At 40.2% G+C, this 20,315-nt stretch overlaps 1 protein-coding gene across 3 annotated transcripts in view; it reads right to left on the reverse strand.

The window, feature by feature from the left end:
- WDR49 (WD repeat domain 49) overlaps positions 1 to 20,315 on the reverse strand; it is a 167,279-nt gene that overhangs the window by 20,838 nt on the left and 126,126 nt on the right. For 2 of the 3 annotated variants that reach the window (XM_086318105.1, XM_086318115.1), the window contains 3 exons: positions 16,913 to 17,079; positions 6,490 to 6,578; positions 3,589 to 4,086 (listed from right to left, as the gene is read on the reverse strand). In XM_086318105.1, the coding sequence (XP_086174231.1) occupies positions 3,746 to 4,086; positions 6,490 to 6,578; positions 16,913 to 17,079 (597 nt within the window). In that variant the 3' untranslated portion in view covers positions 3,589 to 3,745. Of the gene's footprint in view, positions 1 to 3,588; positions 4,087 to 6,489; positions 6,579 to 16,912; positions 17,080 to 20,315 lie in introns of those variants that run through there. The other variant, XM_086318126.1, reaches the window with a different exon arrangement.

The raw sequence follows: 20,315 nt of genomic DNA on the forward strand, positions 1-20,315 counted from the left end.
TGTCTCCTCATTTCTGGTAAAATAAATACCAGTCCTTAACATAGCAAGCTGAGTGCTCTATGCTTTGGCTTCCATTTGCCTCTCTAGCCTTAATTCTCATGTTCCTTCTAGAACCCAGCCATTTAAATGGGACTACACATAGCTCCCTAAGCGCACACCATCCATCTTGTTCATACCACCTTACCCTTGCATACACTGCTCCTTTGCAAGAAACATATACTCCTTTTTTTTTTTTTAATCTGAATAATATCACATTTAACTTTTACTATCTAGCTCAGGCATGATCTGGTTTCTCTGGAGAATCATCTATGAATCTCCATATGGTCCCACAGTGCCCAGGGCTTATCGCTATTATAGCCTCTGCTGTAAAACATAATTGCGATGGGGAAACACTAACTAAAACCACCCACCCAGGCCAAGCACCATAATAACCATAAGTCCTGGTAAGGAACACGGAACCAACACACCACCATTAACAGGGACAGTCTAAAGGAGACGCCAGTCCATATATTCTTCCACCCTCCAAGAATCCTTCCCACTGGAATCCATCTTGGCTGAGTGATGCATATGCCACCATGAAGGACCTTGAGTCAGAATGATTGGCCAGAGGCAACCTGGAAATTAATCCCATTACCATAAGACCACTTTGAGCCAAATAGCAAGGCCGTCTTCCTGGGTTCCCTTACCCTCCTGCCCTCCACCTGGGCACACCTTCCCAATAAAGTCTCTTCCTTTGTCAGCACACATGTCTCCTCAGACAATTCATTTCTGAGTATTAGACAAGGCCCACTCTTGGGCCCTGGAAGACGTCCCCCTTCCTGCAACGTAATGATTTGTTTCCTTATCTATTTCCCCAACTAATCGTCAAGAACTTTGAAGGCTGTCCCTCTACATGTCAGCTCTGTCCCTTCACCATCCAGCACAAGTGCCAGCAGAGAAGGCATTCAGTATTCACCAGGGAGGCTAAATACACACATGAGCAGACATGATTTCTATATCAGCTAGTTGAAGACCATTATTATGCAGAGCATGGTCCAATCCTGGAGCATTCTCCAGACCTTTGTTTCTAACTAGCACACCAGTACCTCAAACTCAACACCTTCCAAACTCAACTCTGTTCATCTGTGTCAAACTCAGTCACCATGACACTGTCTGAGTTACCCACTGCAGCCAGCTTGAAATCATTTGGACGTCTGCCCTACTTCACTCCTGATTTCCTTACGTTTTTCCTTACGTTTCTTTGGTCTAGACTTCCTCTTGTCCTTCCTCACCCTTTGAACTCCTACCCATTTTAAGTCCACAGGGTCTTCCCTGTAGCTCAAATGGTAAAGAATCTGCCTGCAATGCAGGAGACCTGGGTTCAATCTCTGGGTCAGGAAGATTCTGTGGAAAAAGGAATGGCAATCCACTCCAGTATTCTTGCCAGGAGCATCTCATGGACAGAGGAGCCTGGCAGGCTATAGTCCATGGGATTGCAAAGAATTGGACACTACTGAGCGACTAACACCACTACTCAGAGGAAATTTGAACTAATTCCTTCTTATGCCCCATGTGTACTAAGTCACCTCAGTCATATCCAACTCTTTGGGATCCCATGGACTGTAGCCTGCCAGGCTCCTCTATCCATGGGATTCTCCAGGCAAGAATATTGGAGTGGATTGGCCATTTTCTCCTTCAGGGGATCTTCCTGACCCGGGGATCGAACCTGCTTCTCTTACATCTCTTGTATTAGCAGGTGGGTTCTTTACCACTAATGCCACCTGGGGAGCATTATGCCCCAGGCAGGTGGCTCAGACAGTAAAGAATCTGCCTGCAATGCAGGAGACCTGGGTTCGACCCCTAGGTTCCATCCCATGGACAGAAGAGCCTGCCGGGCTACAGTCCATGGGATCACCAAGAGTCGGGCATGAGTGAGCAAATAAGCACAACACAGCACAGACTTAATCTGCCTTCTTGCCTGGTACAGAACCCATTTGTGGTGTCATGCGTCATGTGTTCGGTCACCCTCAATAGTTTATATCTGTCTCTCTCAAGTTGATGAAACTTTTTCAAAAAGGAACTGTTTCCTTGCCGAGAAAGCAGATGAGTAGAAATATTTAGAAGAGAGCAAAGAAAGAAAAGCTGAAGAATAAAATAGAAAAGCAAAAGAAAGAAAGCATCTTTTTTAAATCGTGTGGAAATTACAGGAAAACATGTTAAGATATCTGGGAGAAAAAATTCTCTTTGAACTTTGAAAATGTACTTGTCAAAGTACTTCTTTGCACTTTTGGTATTTCCAACCAGTCATTCACCCCAACCTTCCCTTACACATCCTCCCTGCCCATGAGGAGCAGTTGTCTGAAAACAAAGGAGAATTTTCCTGCTGCAGAATGTGCTGCTGCTGCTGCTAAGTCACTTCAGTAGTGTCCGACTCTGTGCGACCTCACAGACGGCAAGGCTCCTCAAAAACACAGGAGCTCCCAGATCTGAGAAGAGTCATTTGCTGCGCTCATCATTTCTTTCTCCTACTTCGTGGCTCTCAGGTTTCTGCATTCTCCCTCTCCTATTTCTCTTGCCTCAATTCTAACTCTGCTCCATCTTGGTTTCCTCCTGGGTACATGTTCTATGCCTGGACTGCCTTTACACTTTGTTCTGGCTCCCTGGATCTTTTCTTACTCGCTGTTCCCCAAATTCTCTTCCGTCTGTGACTCAGCAGGATGAGATAAGTCCTCCCATGTTTATTCTTGAAAATGAATCATCCTGGGGAAAAAGCAATTGGCTGATAGACTGAAAGCCCTGTCGGATGAACTAAAGGTTATTTAAAGCCCTACCATTTATGGATTCATGTTTTTAAAAGGAAATGAGCAGGTATCATAGATGATCCTCCTGAGAGCAAATAAACGCTAGATTTAGAAAAGAGAAACTGCGAAAAAGCAAAGGAAGCTGATAATAATTAGGGTGGAAATACCGTGGTGAGGAATGGCAGCTGTACCTTGCTTCCAAGTGGAATTAAAAAAAAAAAAAAACACACATTTTGACCAGCTGTAATAGGGAAGCAAGCAGAGACAAGAGGCTTAAACTTCCTCAAGTGTAAGCATAAACACCTCCCTCCTTATTTCTCAAGGATGATGTTGAACCCCAATCGCAGAGGATTTGAAAAGTTTAGAAACCACAGATCTCAGATGGTTAGAGTGCAGTTCTGATCTTTTAACTACTACAGGCTGAAAATGTCTCTTTTCATTAATTATTTTAAATGAGTTCCCTGTGGTGTCCATATGCTTTCCGAGTGCCTCGCTGAGTAGCAGGTTGTATCGCCTGCACTCCCGTTGTGCCCCTCTTTGCGGGTAGGATGTTTATACAGAATTACTCTTTAAATTCTTGGAAACTTGGAAGCCTATAACAATCTGAAAAAAAATAGAGCATTCTTTTGCACATCTTGTTTCCAAATGTTCAGAGCCCATTCACTTCTATGTTCTAAGATAAGCTTTCTTTTCCTCTCATCCTATTAGCCTAGTGTTGCAGCTGGAAGGCTCTAAAACAATACACTTTAAGTAGCCGCCATTTATAGAGTTTCACATGAAAAGAACAAACCCAGATTGGCAGAGATTCTGTTCAGAAGCAGCCTTAGGATGTCTCTTTCTCTGGTATCAGATTTGAAAATTCAGATTACTGGGGGGGAAAGGTTCTTATTCATAGCAGAATCATATTGTTTATGGCTTTCTGACTTCAGAAAAGTGGCAAAATAAAAATATTCCTTTTGTGTATTTCAGCCCATTAGCTGTCCTTTCTGTGAGCACTGACCAGCAACTAAGCTATAAATCTTAATAGTCAAACCACACTTCATTTCACTGCCATCTACAAGGTGAACATGTGTTCCCTTCATGTCTCTCCATTTTGTTTTCTTAACTGGTTGAGTTTCCTGAGGAGAAAGGACGAAGTGTACAGTGGTTGAGGACTTACTTTCAGAAAGTGATGGAAACTCTGGAATTTGGGGACACTGCTCCTCTGGGCCTTCCCTAAAGTATTTCTCAGGGTCTAGAAGAAAAGCTGGTTTATTCACTTCAGGTAGCTCTTTCAACGTTCCAATGCTTAATGACCTAAAACTGCCTTCACAACAGCAAGTTTTAAGGGAGGATGGGAAAAAAAAGTACAATATCATTAATTCCTCAGAAAGAGCTAGCACATTTCCAAGTTAACTTCTTTTTTTAAAAATTTAACCTTCCTGTTACTCAGCTGGTACAGCTGCAGTGATCAGCAAACCCTGTAAACACAGCTGTTCAAGATAAAGCCATGGTCCTTTTATTCAAAGGGACGAAAAGAAACTCAAGACTCCCCACTCATTTATTTTTCATTTTGTATTCTTTTGCGATCTTCCTTTGAAAACGGGTATTCTGCAATTTTGGAAAAAGCCCAGTTTCTCTGCAAGAAAATTGCAGGCTTTGTGAGGTGAAACCTATTTTTCAGTATTTAATTTAACAATATATCTAAAATTTTGAATATGCAGGTACAATTTCATTTTGCTATAATGTAAACCAGGGCTGTGTTACTATATCTATGATTCACACGATGAGATAATGAGAAGGAAGAGTGGAAAGTTTTCTTTTTGCTTCATGGGATAAATGGATAATGGAATGCTTGTGTGCTTAGTCGCTAAGACATGTCTGACTTTTTATGACCCCATGGACCATAGCCCACCAGGCTCCTCTGTCCATGGGATTTTTCAGGCAGGAATAGTGGGCTGGGTATTTCCTTCTCCATTTCCTTCTCCAGGGGATCTCCCCAACCAGGGCTCAAACCCAAACCTCCTGTATCTCCTGCATTGCAGGTGGATTCTTTACCTGCTAAGCCATTGAGGAAGCCCCTAGCAAATGGAATAGAAGTCTACAAAAACTTAATTCAAGTCATGACCCTAGGGACTTCCCTGGCAGGCCAATGGTTAAGACTTCATGCTTCCACTGCAGGGGGCATGGGTTGGATCCCAGGTTGGGGAACTAAGACCCCACATGCCACATGGCTCAGCCAAAAAATAATTAATTAAAAAGATGTGATTCTGTGTGTTCTTGATTGTTAGCTCTAGGGTAAAAACTGTGCTTTTTCATTGTGCTGTCTTGTAACCAGCATCTACTCAGAGACAAGCTATGTCAGTGGTTCTCAAACTATACCAGATATCAGAGTCATCTGCGGGGCTTGTTTAAGCATAAACCACTTGCACCACTCCTGTTTCTAATTTAGTTGGGTGGGGATGCTTAGTTGCTCAGTCATGTCCGACTGTTTGCAATCTGATGGACTGAGCCCGCCAGGCTCCTCTGTCCATAGGATTTTCAAGGCAAAAATATTGGAGTGGGTTGTCATTTCCTTCTCCAGCAGGTGGGCATACGGCCCCAGAATTTACCTTTCTAAGTTTCCAGTGATGCTAATTCTGGTAGACCAGGGAACATACTTTGGGAACCAGTGTATGTCAAACCAAAGGAGAAATATTCACAACCTGTAAAGTATCATTGGTAAATGGCAGACCTTGGACATCTACTCAAACATATTTCATTCCAAAAGTTGTGTTCCAAGGTATAATACTAATAATAATTAATAATATTAGTAATAAAATTGTATTGAGTTTTTATAATATGCCAAGCACTAAAGTGTTTCACATATAATTATTTCATGTAATCTTGGCAAAACCCCTATGGAGCAAATTAGTTTATAAATATGCATTGAATATTAACAAATAATAATGTACCTTTTGACAACAAAAATTTCAACAAAAATGAGCATATTTGCTCTATGAAAGTGCAGCACCCCCTTGGACATAAGTTGACAAAAGATTTGTAATGAGTGAAATATTCTTGTTATATGATGGAGCTTCCAGAATGATTCTCACTACTCTTCTAAATAATACACTTCAGTATGATAACAATTTTTTGTTTTAATTAATTTTTTAAATAATTATCTGGTCTGCCAAAACTAAAAAAAAAAATACACTATTCTGTGTGATTTGGGACTTTCTGAGAAAAAAAAAAACTTTTAGTTTTATTTTTATCTTTTAAATATTTAGGGGGGAAAATTAACATTTCAGTGCCAACTCTATTTTGGAAACTATACTGGGCACTTTCCACATGTTTTCTGGCTTAGACTTTACACTTCCTCCACTTGTTGATTGCGAAGGCTTGGACAAGTCACTTAATATCTCTGAGCCTCTTTGTCTTGCCTTTATTCAATGGAGATCACAAGACCTTATTCAGGTTTATTATGGAATACCAACATTCCTGGTTCAATCTGAGTCAAGAAGATCCCCTGGGGAAGGAAATGGCAACCTACTCCAGTATTCTTACGTGGGAAATCCCATGGACAGAGAAGTCTGGCGAACAGTCCATTGGGGGTTGCAAGGGTCGGTCACAACTTAGCGACTAAACCACCACCACCAATATTCCTGGCACATAGCATAGTTATTTGTTTTCTTCATAACAATCTATAAAATAATAACATAATAAAAATATATCAACAGTGATAACTTACTGCAGGATTTTCGTATAATTCCACCATCGTAAAGGTCATGTGTTTCCATATATTTCACACCTAAGTTTATGACTTCTGAAGGTCTGACACTGGAAGAAAATAATTTATGATGAAATAAAAATCAACCACAAAGGATGAACAGACACTTTCTGGCTGTAAATGTATACCTTTAACAACAACAAAAAAAATCTCTATCCTGTGGACTTAAGTAGTGACATTTGTTTACACTAACCAAGTTACACCTTTGAGTACAAGGCCTAGCCAGGTGATGGTATAAAAGAGGAAGAGTCACAGAGAAGGAGAAGTCAGTTTAAGCAAGGGTCCCGTCCTCAGAAGAAAATGTCAGAGAAATGCACACTATCTTGCCCTATGTGTAAATTATATGGGCTAATTACTGTTATTGATCAAAAGTTCTTTTCTCCATTGTTACGCCTGCATCTTCACTTATGGTATCCAAAATGCAAAAAGAAAAAAATTAACTCAGTATTTTTGAGACTTGTCATATAAAATCTACATGAAAACCTTAGATTAGCTTAAATTTACAGAAAAAGTTTTTATCAATAAAACACAGGAAGGGAAACCATTACATGGTTGTATATAATTCCAGTCAGCAAACAGGAAATGATTTCAAATATATTTAACATTTACTGTCATAGACCTCAGCCTTAACAGCTACAAGCCATGTTGCCAAAAATTATTATTTTCTTGGGAAGTGTCTGGTCAGAAAACATCCCTATTTTCACAAAATTGTTGAGAGTCACAGGGACTGCCCTCTTCCTTCTGCCTCCTTTCCTTGCATTCTTTAACCCTTTGTGATTACTACTCCCCCTTCTAACCTTTATTCCCAATTTTGTTACATTCTGAGCAGCTATAGAACTTTGGGGCCTCTCTGGTGGCTCAAATGGTAAAGAATCTGCCTGCAATGCAGGAGACACACATTTGATTCCTGGATTGGGAAGAGTCCCTGGAGAAAGGAAAGGCAACCCACTTCAGTATTCTGATCTGGAGAATTCCATGGACAGAGGAGCCTGGAAGTCTACAGTCCCCAGGGTCACAGAGTTGGACACGACTGAGTGATCAACACTTTCACTTTTTCATAGAACCTTGAGATGTTTCTTATTCTCTCAGCCTCAATTTCTGCTCTGCGTGTGATTCTTACTGTGGTGTTAAAGGAGATAAGAAGGATGAATGCTGAGTGATGTATCTAATAAATAATAGTATTCAATAAATGTTAATTTCCCTCCTTCCTTTTCCTCTGTCCTAGTTGACTATCTCTCAAACTTAAATGAGCTTAAAAGTAAAATTTCCATTGTAGTTATAGATTTACAGAAAACTTATAAAGATAGTAGAGAGTTCTGGAACCCCTTCACCCAATTTTCCCTATTGTTAACATCTTATATTGCCATTTGTCACAATTTCAAAATCAATACTGGTACATTATTAGTAGTACTTTATTAGGATTTTCCCAGTTTTTCTAACTGCTCTTTTCCTGTCCCAGGATCCCACATTACATTTAGTTTTCTGACCCCTTAGTCTCCTCTGGTATAAAACAATTTCTCAGATTTTACTTGTTTTAGATGACCTTGACAGGTTTAAGAAACACCTGTCCGTTTTTTTGGTAGAGTCTCCTTCAATTTGGGTTTGTCTGATGCTTTTGGAAAACTCAGCAGTGGCCACAGGACTGGAAAAGGGCAGTTTTCATTCCGATCCCAAAGAAAGGCAATGCCAAAGATTGCTCAAACTACCGCACAATTGCACTCATCTCACATGCTAGTAAAGTAATGCTCAAAATTCTCCAAGCCAGGCTTCAGCAATACATGTACCGTGAACTTCCTGATGTTCAAGCTGGTTTTAGAAAAGGCAGAGGAACCAGAGACCAAATTGCCAACATCTGCTGGATCATGGAAAAAGCAAGAGAGTTCCAGAAAAACATCTATTTCTGCTTTATTGACTATGCCAAAGCCTTTGACTGTGTGGATCACGATAAACTGTGGGAAATTCTGAAAGAGATGGGAATACCAGACCACCTGATCTACCTCTTGAGAAATCTGTATGAAAGTCAGGAAGCAACAGTTAGAACTGGACATGGAACAACAGACTGGTTTCAAATAGGAAAAGGAGTATGTCAAGGCTGTATTTTGTCACCCTGCTTATTTAACTTTATACACAGAGTACATCATGAGAAACGCTGGACTGGAAGAAACACAAGCTGGAATCAAGATTGCTGGGAGAAATATCAATAACCTCAGATATGCAGATGACACCACCCTTATGGCAGAAAGTGAAGTGGAACTAAAAAGCCTCTTGATGAAAGTGAAAGTGGAGAGTGAAAAAGTTGGCTTAAAGCTCAACATTCAGAAAACAAAGATCATGGCATCTGGTCCCATCACTTCATGGGAAATAGATGGGGAAACAGTGTCAGACTTTATTTTTTGGGGCTCCAAAATCACTGCAGATGGTGACTGCAGCCATGAAAGTAAAAGACGCTTACTCCTTGGAAGGAAAGTTATGTCCACCTAGATAGCATATTCAAAAGCAGAGACATTACTTTGCCAACAAAGGTCCATCTAGTCAAGGCTGTGGTTTTTCCTGTGGTCATGTATGGATGTGAGAGTTGGACTGTGAAGAAGGCTGAGCACCAAAGAATTGATGCTTTTGAACTGTGGTGTTGGAGAAGACTCTTGAGAGTCCCTTGGACTGCAAGGAGATCCAACCAGTCCATTCTGAAGGAGATCAGCCCTGGGATTTCTTTGGAAGGAATGATGCTAAAGCTGAAACTCCAGTACTTTGGCCAGCTCATGGGAAGAGTTGACTCATTGGAAAAGACTCTGATGCTGGGAGGGATTGGGGGCAGGAGGAGAAGGGGATGACAGAGGAGATGGCTGGATGGCATCACTGACTTGATGGACGTGAATCTGAGTGAACTCCGGGAGTTGGTGATCAACAGGGAGGCCTGGTGAGCTGCAATTCATGGGGTCGCAAAGAGTCGGACACGACTGAGCGACTGAACTGAACTGAACTGATGCTTTTCTAATGCTTAGATGGGGATTATGAGTTGTTGGAAGAAAGATAAGAGAGGTGAAGTGTTATGTTCATTACCACTTATCAAAGTGAAAGTGAAAGTCGCTCAGTCATGTCAGACTCTTTTTGACCCCATGGACTATTCAGTCCATGGAATTCTCCAGGCCAGAATACTGGAGTGAGCAGCCTTTCCCTTCTCCAAGGGATCTTCCCAACCCAGGGATTGAACCACAGGTCTCCCACATTGCAGGCAGATTCTTTACCAACTAAGCCACGGGGAAGCCCACAATTTATCAAGGGCACCTGCTATTGACCTGACTTACCACTGTTTGATGTAAACTTTATCAACTGGCCAAGGTTGCTTGCCAGGTCTCAGCAAAGTTACTTTTTCCCTAAATGTCTACACAATACTCCCTGAAGGCAGATGAAGAGGAAAGTTAAGTTCTACCTCCTTGACTGGGGGGAGTATCTACATAAATTATTTAGAATTATAACTTTTTTAAAGGAAATCTTTGCCATCCAAAAGACTGAAGGTAGATGGAAATTTTTCCCCAAACCACAAAGGCCAATCTATTGCTTCATTTCCAAAGACATTTGACTCCTGGGAAAACGGTGACTATGAAAATGTACAGGGAACTGGAAAGAGGTGAATACTCCCAAGTTTCCAGTATTCCTAGTGGACAAATACAAAGAAACTAAAGGATGTAATAAACAGTATGCATGTGTGCATGCTCAGTCATGTCTGACTCTTTGCAACCCTATGGATTGTAGCCTGTCAGGGCTATAAGCTCCTCTGTCCATGGAATTCTCCAGGCAAGAATATTGGAATGGGTTTCCATTTCCTCCTCCAGGGGATCTTCGTGACCCAGGGTTTGAACTCACCTCACCTGCATTGGTAGGCAAATTCTTTACCACTATGCCACCCCAGAAGCGAAATAAAGAAAATGTGTGCATGTGCTAAGTCTCTTCAGTCGTGTTCAACTCTTTGCAACTCTATGGACTGTAACCTGCCAGGCTTATCTATCCATGGGTTTCTCCAGGCAAGAATACTGGAGTGGGTTGCCATTTCCTTCTCCAGGGGATCGTCCTGAACCAGGAATTGAACCCACATCTCTTGGATCTCCTGCATTGGCTGGGGCGGGCTGGGGTGGGGTGTTGGTTCTTTATCACTAGCTTGGGGGTTCTCTACCTGGGAAGCTAATAAAGAGCATAGAGTTTAAAACTTTTGCAAAAATGTCTTATGGGGTGATGCAAGATGGGGGCCTACTATGGACTCTGGCATCCTCGCCATCAATTCTCTGAGAAGGGAAGACCATATTTCCCATCTCTCAGTGCTGGATGTACAAGGGAGGAATGATGACTGTCAAGTTCCCAAGTGCCCTATTGGGCATTAAAGGAAGTGAAGGTGCCTAGAGGAGTTGCTTACCCATAGCAGATGCTTAACAAAACGTTTGATCACTTGACTCAGAGACCAACAAAATTTCAATACTGCCACATGTTGATTGTTGCACAGGCAGAATAGAGCAGCAGCGAAGCGTATTGACTCTGGAGCCTGCTTTGGGGTCCCTGGCTCACCTCTTATGGGTTGTATAAGTCACTTAACTTTTTTCTGTCTTGCTTTCCTAGTCATGAAATGGAGATTACAACTGTGGATACCACCAAGGATTATCAGTTGAGTTCTGTTCAGTTAGTTGCTCAGTCATGTCCGACTCTTTGCAACCCCATGGACTGCAGCACACCAGGCTTCCCTCTGCATCACCAACTCCCAGAGCTTGCTCAAACTCATGTCCATAGAGTCGGTGATGCCATCTAACCATATCATCCTCTTGTGTCCTCTTCTCCTCCTGCCTTCAATCTTTCCCAGCATCAGGGTCTTTTCCAATGAGTCAGCTCTTAGCATCAGGTGGCCAAAGTATTGGAGCTTCAGCTTCAGCATCAGTACTCCCAATGAATATTCAGGGTTGATTTCCTTTAGGATTGACTGGTTGGATCTCCTTGCAGTCCAAGAGACTCTCAAGAGTCTTCTCCAACACCACAGTTCAAAAACATCAATTCTTCAGAGCTCAGTTTTCTTTAGGCTCCAGCTCTCATGCCCATACATGACCAAGGATTATAGTGACAATTAAATGAGCTAAATCATAAAAACCTTAGAACAATGCCTAGAATATGGTAAGAGCTCAGTAAGTATTGACTACTATCACTTTAGGACAGAATAATACAATATTTACCACTCAAATTAGGTGTTCCAATATTCCCAAAAGCCAATTCTGGGGCTTCTCCAATGACTCACCAGTAAAGAACCTGCCTGCCAATGCAGGAGATGAGAATTTGATACCTGGATGGGGAACATACCTTGGAGGAGGGCATGGCAACCCACTCTGGTATTCTTGCACGGAAAATCTCATGGACAGAAGAGTCTGGTGGGCTACAGTCCATAAAGTCACACAGAGTCATACACTAAGCACATGTGTATGCAGTCAGTTCTAATATTCTTTTTTTTAATCTTATATTAAAATTTTTTATATTTACAATTACTCCTATTTTCTCACATAAGCTCTACTGGCAGAATAATTAGAAAATCAACATCATATAAATAATACTAAACATAAATTCCCTTCTAATAATAATATGGACTCTAGAACCTAATCATCTCATATGTTTAAATCAGTAAGTGTGCCTTCTGTTTTATACAAATTTACTGAGAAATTAATGGAAATTTACATTTCATTTCTCAACTAATTCTTTTACCCTGGCTTCTAATAAATAATCCTTTCACCATAAATATTTTTTTAATGGTAGCCAAAGAAAAATGTGTCAGATCATAGCAGACAGAGTGCTCTGGAGCACTCCAAAGACAGAGTGCTCTTTGTTGCCCTAGCATAAGAATAAAGATGGATTAGAGTGTGTTCAGATGGATAGGTCTGACTTACCATTAGAGTCATTCTATAATGAAGAGTGGTTCAATAACAGAGAAGGCTATCTGTACGATGGTGAGTGTAGCCTATGGGATTTATTCAAGATACGGCTGGAATATGCTTCTCTTACGGCTGGATTGGGAATTAGTCTACCAGACATCAGATACCTCTTTCAAGTTTGTTACTGAATTATTAAAGATTAATAAACATGTGAAAATGTTTATTCTCACAAATAATTTAAAAGTCCAACTTAAAACACTGACAGTCTATCAGAGCAACAATTTTAAGACAATGACAACATGCAGTGTTCGTTCAGACACAGTCATTTCCCTTTCCTGCTGGTGGTAGAGCCCACACATCATTGGGACAGCAATTTAGCAAGACTCAGAGACCTTTAAAACTTTGACTCAACACCTCCATTTCAAATAATTTATTCTAATGATGAATGTGGTCAGGTATTCCAACACGTATGCATGAAGGTATTTAAAGAAATGTTCCCAGTTAAAACCTGTAAACAGTTTAAATATTTAAAAGAAGAGAATGTTTAGAAAGCTACATGATAATTCCTAAGGAGTTGTCGTGAATATTGACATCTGGGGACACTCATATTAAATAACATGGAAATGTACTACCTGTATGTTTTTTAAGTTGTAAAACAGGTTACAAACTATGTGTACTACATCCTCACTTTTATAAAATGCATATTTGTTTAGCTGCATTAGCATGCTCGGAACAAGACCTGAAGAGTGAAATGCCTAAGTGTTAGCGGTGGTTTTGCTGTTAATGATTTCTTTTCATCTTTTTCGTCTTGCTTATTTGTATGTCCAATTTTTATCCTAATGGACATGTATTATTTTCATAATAAAGAAATATTCTAAGGCTATATTGCCTAAATTATTCATTTTATCTGTAATTTATCTAGATTAGAATACTTTTGTGTGAGTCCAGAAACCAAATATTGCTATACATTAAGAAAAATGCATGTACACTGCGGTTTTCTTTCTCTATTTTATCTTTTTAGTCATTTTATTTTTTTCCCATTTTCTGATGGTAATATGACATTTGTAGAAACTATAGAAGGGAAAAACCTATTTCTTTGGGTCAATTGTTAACTAAGCATTAAAACTTCCTATTCTCTGTTAAACTCCATATTCATCTTCATTCATCTCCTCAGGTTTAAATTGAAGATGACGTTTTACCACCTACCTTCTTCTCACACATTATATCATAAAATATGTTAAGTCTATGGAAACCTGATGTTTATGTATAAGACAGAACATAATAAATGCAAAGATTTTATCCTGGAAAGAGACTCTTAGGAGTTAAGGTGAGAACATGGCTTTACATGATTTAATTTTTTCCTTCATTATTCCTGCTTCTTCTATTTCCTATTGGCTTTCTTTTTTTTTAAACTTTACATAATTGTATTAGTTTTGCAAAATATCAAAATGAATCCGCCACAGGTATACACGTGTTCCCCATCCTGAACGGCTTTTTCTTTTTGTATCTCTATCTTTCTTATTTTTCCTCCCTCTCCATTTAAACATTTCCCCACCTGCATACATTCACCAAATGTGCTTTTCCCCTTTTAGTCTCTCTAAATTCTTTCATGTATTTACTTTTCATTCATACTTTTGCATATAGATGAGAACTGGCATGATTTCTCCTTGGATTTCCTGATCTGATTAGGAATAGGGCACATTCTTCAGAATAATATTTTCTTAGGTAAACGGTAATCTATAATCTCTTCAATACTGGATGAAGAGCACAAAAGATACTTTACATCTGACAGCTGTATTGCATTTTTAGGTTTTCTCCATAGGATTCATGAACATATTTCTGGGAGAAGTCAGGGCTGTACCTGCCAAGTCAATTCTAAGGATATGTTTTTAATTTTTTTCTTCCCATTAGTTCAAAAATTTCAAAATTACTTTATTCTGTACTATCTCTTTACTACAAATTTTTAAAATTATGCCAACTACCCATTTGAATTAAAGGCAGAAATTTTAAAGACCACAGATATTTTGGGGTATATTGTCACTTGAAAAGATGCAGTAAACAGGGATAACTTCGATTTTTACTGCCAGAAACCTCTCCCAAGGCCCACAGAAATATATAACAAAGGTAAGAAGATCACTCTGCTGTAGTCTTATCTAATCTAGCAGATGCAAAGCTCTAGTTTTAAGAGAAATCTGTGAATTTAAGTATCTACACATCAGCACTAATTTTCAGAAGACAAGTGTCATGGGACAACAGGAAAGGAAATAAAATGAGACAGAAGTCCAAAAAGAAGTAAAGAGTTCAAGAGGCCAATTTTGAACTCTAAGGAAAGGTTGATTAAAGTTAAATGACTGAGATTGTCATAAGGAATGGGAAATTAGTATTTGGCTGAAATAAATAAGAATCTGTGGACATTTGGATTCAGTCTTCTGGAAGTGTCACAGAAAGAGAAATAATGATCAATCGGTGTTATCCTGGGGTAACTTTATTTCCTGATTAAGTTGGGCGGCTGGGTGGGGGCATTTTACCATACCCCAAGTTTTCCATTCTCAGTGTTCTATTCTTGTACAGGATCAGTCATGCTATATTTCTAAACTGAAAGATTCTTCTGCCTGAAAGCAAAATGCCACTTGACATTTTAGCAAGCCATAATTCAAGGAAATGGAAGAACAAATACCAAAGGGTAATTTAGTGTAACAGGATGTTTAAAAGGGAATTTTTTTTTCCTCTACCTCCTTATCAACAGAGGTCCAAAAAGTCTGAAAGCAAAATAATTAATTAATTAGGAGGTAGACAGCATTCCCACATTTCAAACTGAGGTGCTAGATCAATTCCTTGTGCTTGCTCCCTTTGTCAAGAAGGTGGCTCCAAAACTGATCTTGTGATGCTCAGATCAACCACCACTCTAGGACAAAAAAAGACTAAGGATGCAGAAATTCTGAGAGAGATTTGCACTGGAGAGAGTCACAGGTAAGGACTGAGTCCCACCCTCATGGAAGAGGAAGGACTCTTCCTGTCAGTTTTAGCTTCCATTCACATAAGCCACGCAAAAAGCTAAACATATGCTGCCCAGGATAACCCTTAGAGGGACACAGTGAACCAGTGAATTAATATCTGAAAAAGTCTACTATGACTGAAACTGCCCCAGCGAGCAGGAGGAGAAGGAGTGACTGTCGAGTAGCTGGGGTGGCAAGGATGTGTGGGTTTCCTATTGGCCAAGCAGAAGTTAACCCAAGGGAAGTTATGCAAGAGGCAAGGCTGCCAGTGTGAGGAGACTGGAACAGAAAAACCCCAACTGGCGGGTCTGAGCCCCAAGAGTTTAGTCAAAGAGTGCATTAATTTAGAAAAGTGCAAGGCAGAGGTCTCTGGGTAGTGTCATCAGAGAATGCTCAACTTTACCCTCTAAATGTAAACTATGGACTTTAGTTAATAATAAAGTATCAATATTGGTTCATGGATTGCAACAAATGTACCACACTAACATTAGACACTGTATGGGCTGAGGGCAGAGTACGTATGAACTCTCTACTTTCTATGCAATTTTTCTATAGAGCTTAAAAAAGTAATATAGGCATATGGTAATAGAAATGCCAACTGTATCAAAGAAAATACAATGAATAAAATTGTTTTCTAAAAAAAATGTTTAATACAAAAGATGAAATTACAAGACCATGAGTTATGAAGAATATAGAAAACAAACAAACCAAAAAAAAAAAATTAAAACTGCCTGGCGTTAGAGAGTTAGAGGAATGTAAGAATGGGATCCATCTGAGTGGCAGAAGAGATGAAATGGCTGAACAACAGGAAGGAAAGACTAGAAGTCAAAGAATGAGAGTAATGTTCAATATTCAAAGTTAAGCTCTTTGAACTTCTGTCACATAAACCTCTGTGAATGCAGGCATGCTCAGTCATGTCCAGCTTTTTGTGAATCTATAGACTGTAGCCTGCTAGGCTCCTGTGTCCATGGGATTCTCTAAACAAGCATACTGGACTGGGTTGCCATTTTCTACTCCAGGGATCTTCCCGACCTAGGGATTGAACCTTCGTCTCCTGCAGCTCTTGCGTTGAAAGCCAGATTCTTTACCACTGAAACACCTGGGAAGCCCACAAATCTCTGTGTGCCTTACCAAAACCAGAAGTAAAATCTGACATACATTCTAAGAGAGGTAGCTAGCTAGACAGACACGTACATACACACATACACACATATATTGCTTTTGAAGAAAAGGGTTAATTTCCAAAATTAGGTTGATGATGGAATAGACACAGAAGACTAGAAGACAGGATAGAAATCAATCATTACAAAGAGACAAGAAGTAAGAATCAGATATCAGCCTGAGAATATAAGCTCTCCCCCTGCCACACACACACACACATCTACCAATGATCACAATGTGAGCGAAATCTTGAGGTAGTTATTAGACATTCCACAGAGCATAGAAGGAACTGGGGGCCAATTTTACCCTTTACAGGTAAGATGTACTAACCTGTATGTTTTCTTATCAAGTAGCGAATGTTTTGATGGGTCTAAACATGATTCCTCCTTAGAAAATAAACGAATTTCCTTTATGCTTTTCTCTTGAATCTTATTTCCCATTAAATTAGTGTCTCTTTTAGGAACAGAAGAACAGTTTTCAAGTTGCCAATGCTTTTCCTAAAAAAAAAAAAAAGAGAGAGAGAGATTTATTTTTATAAACTGTACTTTCCTTGAACATTTGGGCTTCCCACTTGGAGCTAATGGTAAAGAACCTGCCTACTAATACAGGAGACATAAGAGATGCAGGTTTGATCCCTGGGTCAGAAAGATCCTCTGGAGGAAGTCATAGCAACCACTCATCTTCTTGCCTAGAGAATCCCATGGACAGAGGAGACTGGTGGACTAAAGTCTATGGGGTAGCAAAGACTGGGACAGGAGTGAAGTGACTAAATGTGCTAGATTCTTTATTGAAATCCTCAGGCCATCAAAAATGAAGGAGATATGGCTCTTGTTCTCAAGGAGCTTATAGTCTTAAAAGGGAGATGGACCATACACATGTAAGTTTAATAACATTAGGAAGGGATGCATCATAAGAAGCAAACAGAAATTTTCTGAAGTTATAATTTGTCTTCTACCAGTTCACACTGCATCCACAGGAATGCCTCAGGGAACACAGCCTGTATGATGAGAGAACATTAGGGATCCCCAGCATATCTCACCTGCAACTGATCAACCTTTGTCAGAAGGATTTACAGAGCAGAATGCCTCCAGGGCCCAGGAATATAGTGTCAATGAATGATCAGGTCTCATATAGGATGATAAATAGTAAATTAAATTCAGCCTCAGTGTTCATAAACAAAAGGGAAAGAAAGATGGGACTACACTGACTTAGAGTAAGCCCATTTTCCATTAAGGGAGCCATAGCAACTCTCAGGGAATGACATATGTTCTTTTCCGAGAGAAGTAAGAAATACGGATCTTATATGAAAACTCATGTTCAAACATGGGAAACTTAAATTTTAAACACTGGGTAAAGAAGCTCAATCAAAGTCACTGAGTATCAGAAGCATCAGCTGAGGAGCAGGCACCAGAACACAAGTTCTGTAGAGCACAACAGTGGTCAGTGCTGTGATGGACACTGAAGAAGCACACGAACCATCTCACTTCTTTTTATACCACAATCGTCTGACAGTTTCCTGGGATAAATGTATCTCCACAGATAAACATCCCCACTCCATCTCTCCAACTCTAGAAATAGACATAGCGCGCTACTTACGTTTAAAAATCTGACTTGAAAACCAACCTCAGATGAATAGCCATGTTGTAAAACTGATTCACAGTTGTTAAGGAAAAAAAAAAACTTCTTTTATGAAATATCCTGAACCACAATTACATGAAATTTTGAATACGTTAATCAAATTGAATGCAATCGGAAGATGAAGCCTTAATGAAGGAAATTAAAATACATGATTGCCTTTCCTTTTGTTTTTATAACTACTAGACCAAAATTAATTCAACTAAAAGACAAATGCAACATGCAAATATAGATCAAAGGTCACTATGCTATACAAATCAAGGTGGATCAGGAAAAAATTGTTCTGACCCTAGTCATATTTACACATGGAGTCTCTTCTTCTCTAAGTATTTCCATCTGCCTACCATATCTTTGTGTGAAATCATGCCTCTGCTCAAACCATGAGAAGAACATTCACTGTTGCTTTTTTCCAGTTATCTACTAATTTCCTTCTTCTCCCTCCCCTCCTTTTTATGTCCCTCCCCTCCCACTGCCTCCTCTGGCCCTTGAAACTAGCAGCACCATATCCAAGAGCTTAATAAAAGTGAGCTCTCAAAAAAAAAAAAAAAAAAAATTAAAGCTCAGGCAGAAGGGACTAGAAAAGCCAGCTGTCCTCTGCTTTGCCAGCCTTTACTTTCTAAAACTACCCAGGCTCTAGTGGCTCTTTTCCTATCTTGAACAGAAGGGATAAAACCAAACTATTTTCACGGAGGCTTTTTGAGGCTAAAGTCCTTCGAAATACAAAAGACTTTACAAAACAACTAAGGAAAACGACCAAAGGCATACAAATGAACAGTTTTACTAGCATATATTTCTTAATCCTAAAATTTCCACAAAGATTGTGCTTTCTGGACACAGTTTTTGTGGCACCCATACCTAGAACAGTCCTATTTCTTGCTTTAGCATCATGTAAGGTCCATGGGGTCCAGAGAGTCAGAAAAAACTGAGCATCTAACACACACACACACACACACACACACACACACACACACACACACACAAAAGGTACTTATACTCCAGACACCACCTGCCAGATGACTCTTTGTTTCTTTGCACCTCCTTTTACCAGAGCCCGTGTGGCATGGCCTTGTAGCAATGTCAGGATTGCAGTAACTTCTAGAGCTGCCAGACAGCTTTTCAACTCCTTTCATGTTCAGAATGCCAGCCATACCCCACGCTGTCTCTCTCACCAGAACTGCCCACTCACCCATTTGCGTTCCCACTCACACACTCTTTTTGCTAAGAAAAGTCTAGCACTTGCCTTATTTACAGAGCAGAAAAGGCTATACAGCTCTTGGCTGTCACATGGCAACTCCCACATTTCCCAGCCAATCCACCCACCAATTTACCATCATTTTCTGATTTACCACCACCCTCCATGTCTTCAGGGGCTGTACAGAACTGGGGCAGCACAGCTTCACATCCTCAAGCTGACTCCACAAAAGGAACAACAGACTTTGTCTCCCAGCACGAAGGGAACCGCCATACTCAGGGCATGAGAGCGGCATCCAAGGCTGCTGACTAGGACTAAGTCAACCAGCCAGACAGAAGCTGAAGTTCCAGGGTGAGCTCATACCACCATGTCTGAACAGTACTGGTTGAAATACAACAAACTGCTACATTGTCCCCCAAACAAAAGGGACTAGGAACCGAGTACCCGTGAAAACAAACAGAAAAAAGAAATGTGAGACAATAAATATTTTCTTTCTTCCAAGACCTCTGGTTCCATTTTTTGGTAGGCTCATATAAATCAGAGCTTAGTTTCACGGGAGGAAGAAATTAAAAACATGAGCTGTGAAATGACAGCTTGAATTCAAAGCCAAACTATACCACTTATTAGTGTCTGTGACCTCAGCAATTGATTTAAACTCTCTGTGCCTCTGTTTCCTCATATGTAAAATGGGAGCAATGAGCATTCCTCCCGAGGACAGGCAGTTACAAAGATTACATGAAATATTTCATGTAGGGCTTCCACGTGGCAGCAGTGGTAGAGCACCCGCCTGCCAATGCAGGAGACGTAAGAGATGAGGGTTCAATCCCTGGGTCAAGAAGATCCCCTGGAGCAGGGCAGGACAACCCACTCCAGTATTTTTGCCTGGAGAATTTCACGGACAGAGGA

Source organism: Bos grunniens, chromosome 1 (genome assembly GCF_055505025.1).
Source record: "Bos grunniens cultivar Pamir isolate PY7600 chromosome 1, Bosgru_T2T1.0, whole genome shotgun sequence".
In the NCBI taxonomy this organism is placed as follows: Eukaryota; Metazoa; Chordata; class Mammalia; order Artiodactyla; family Bovidae; genus Bos; species Bos grunniens.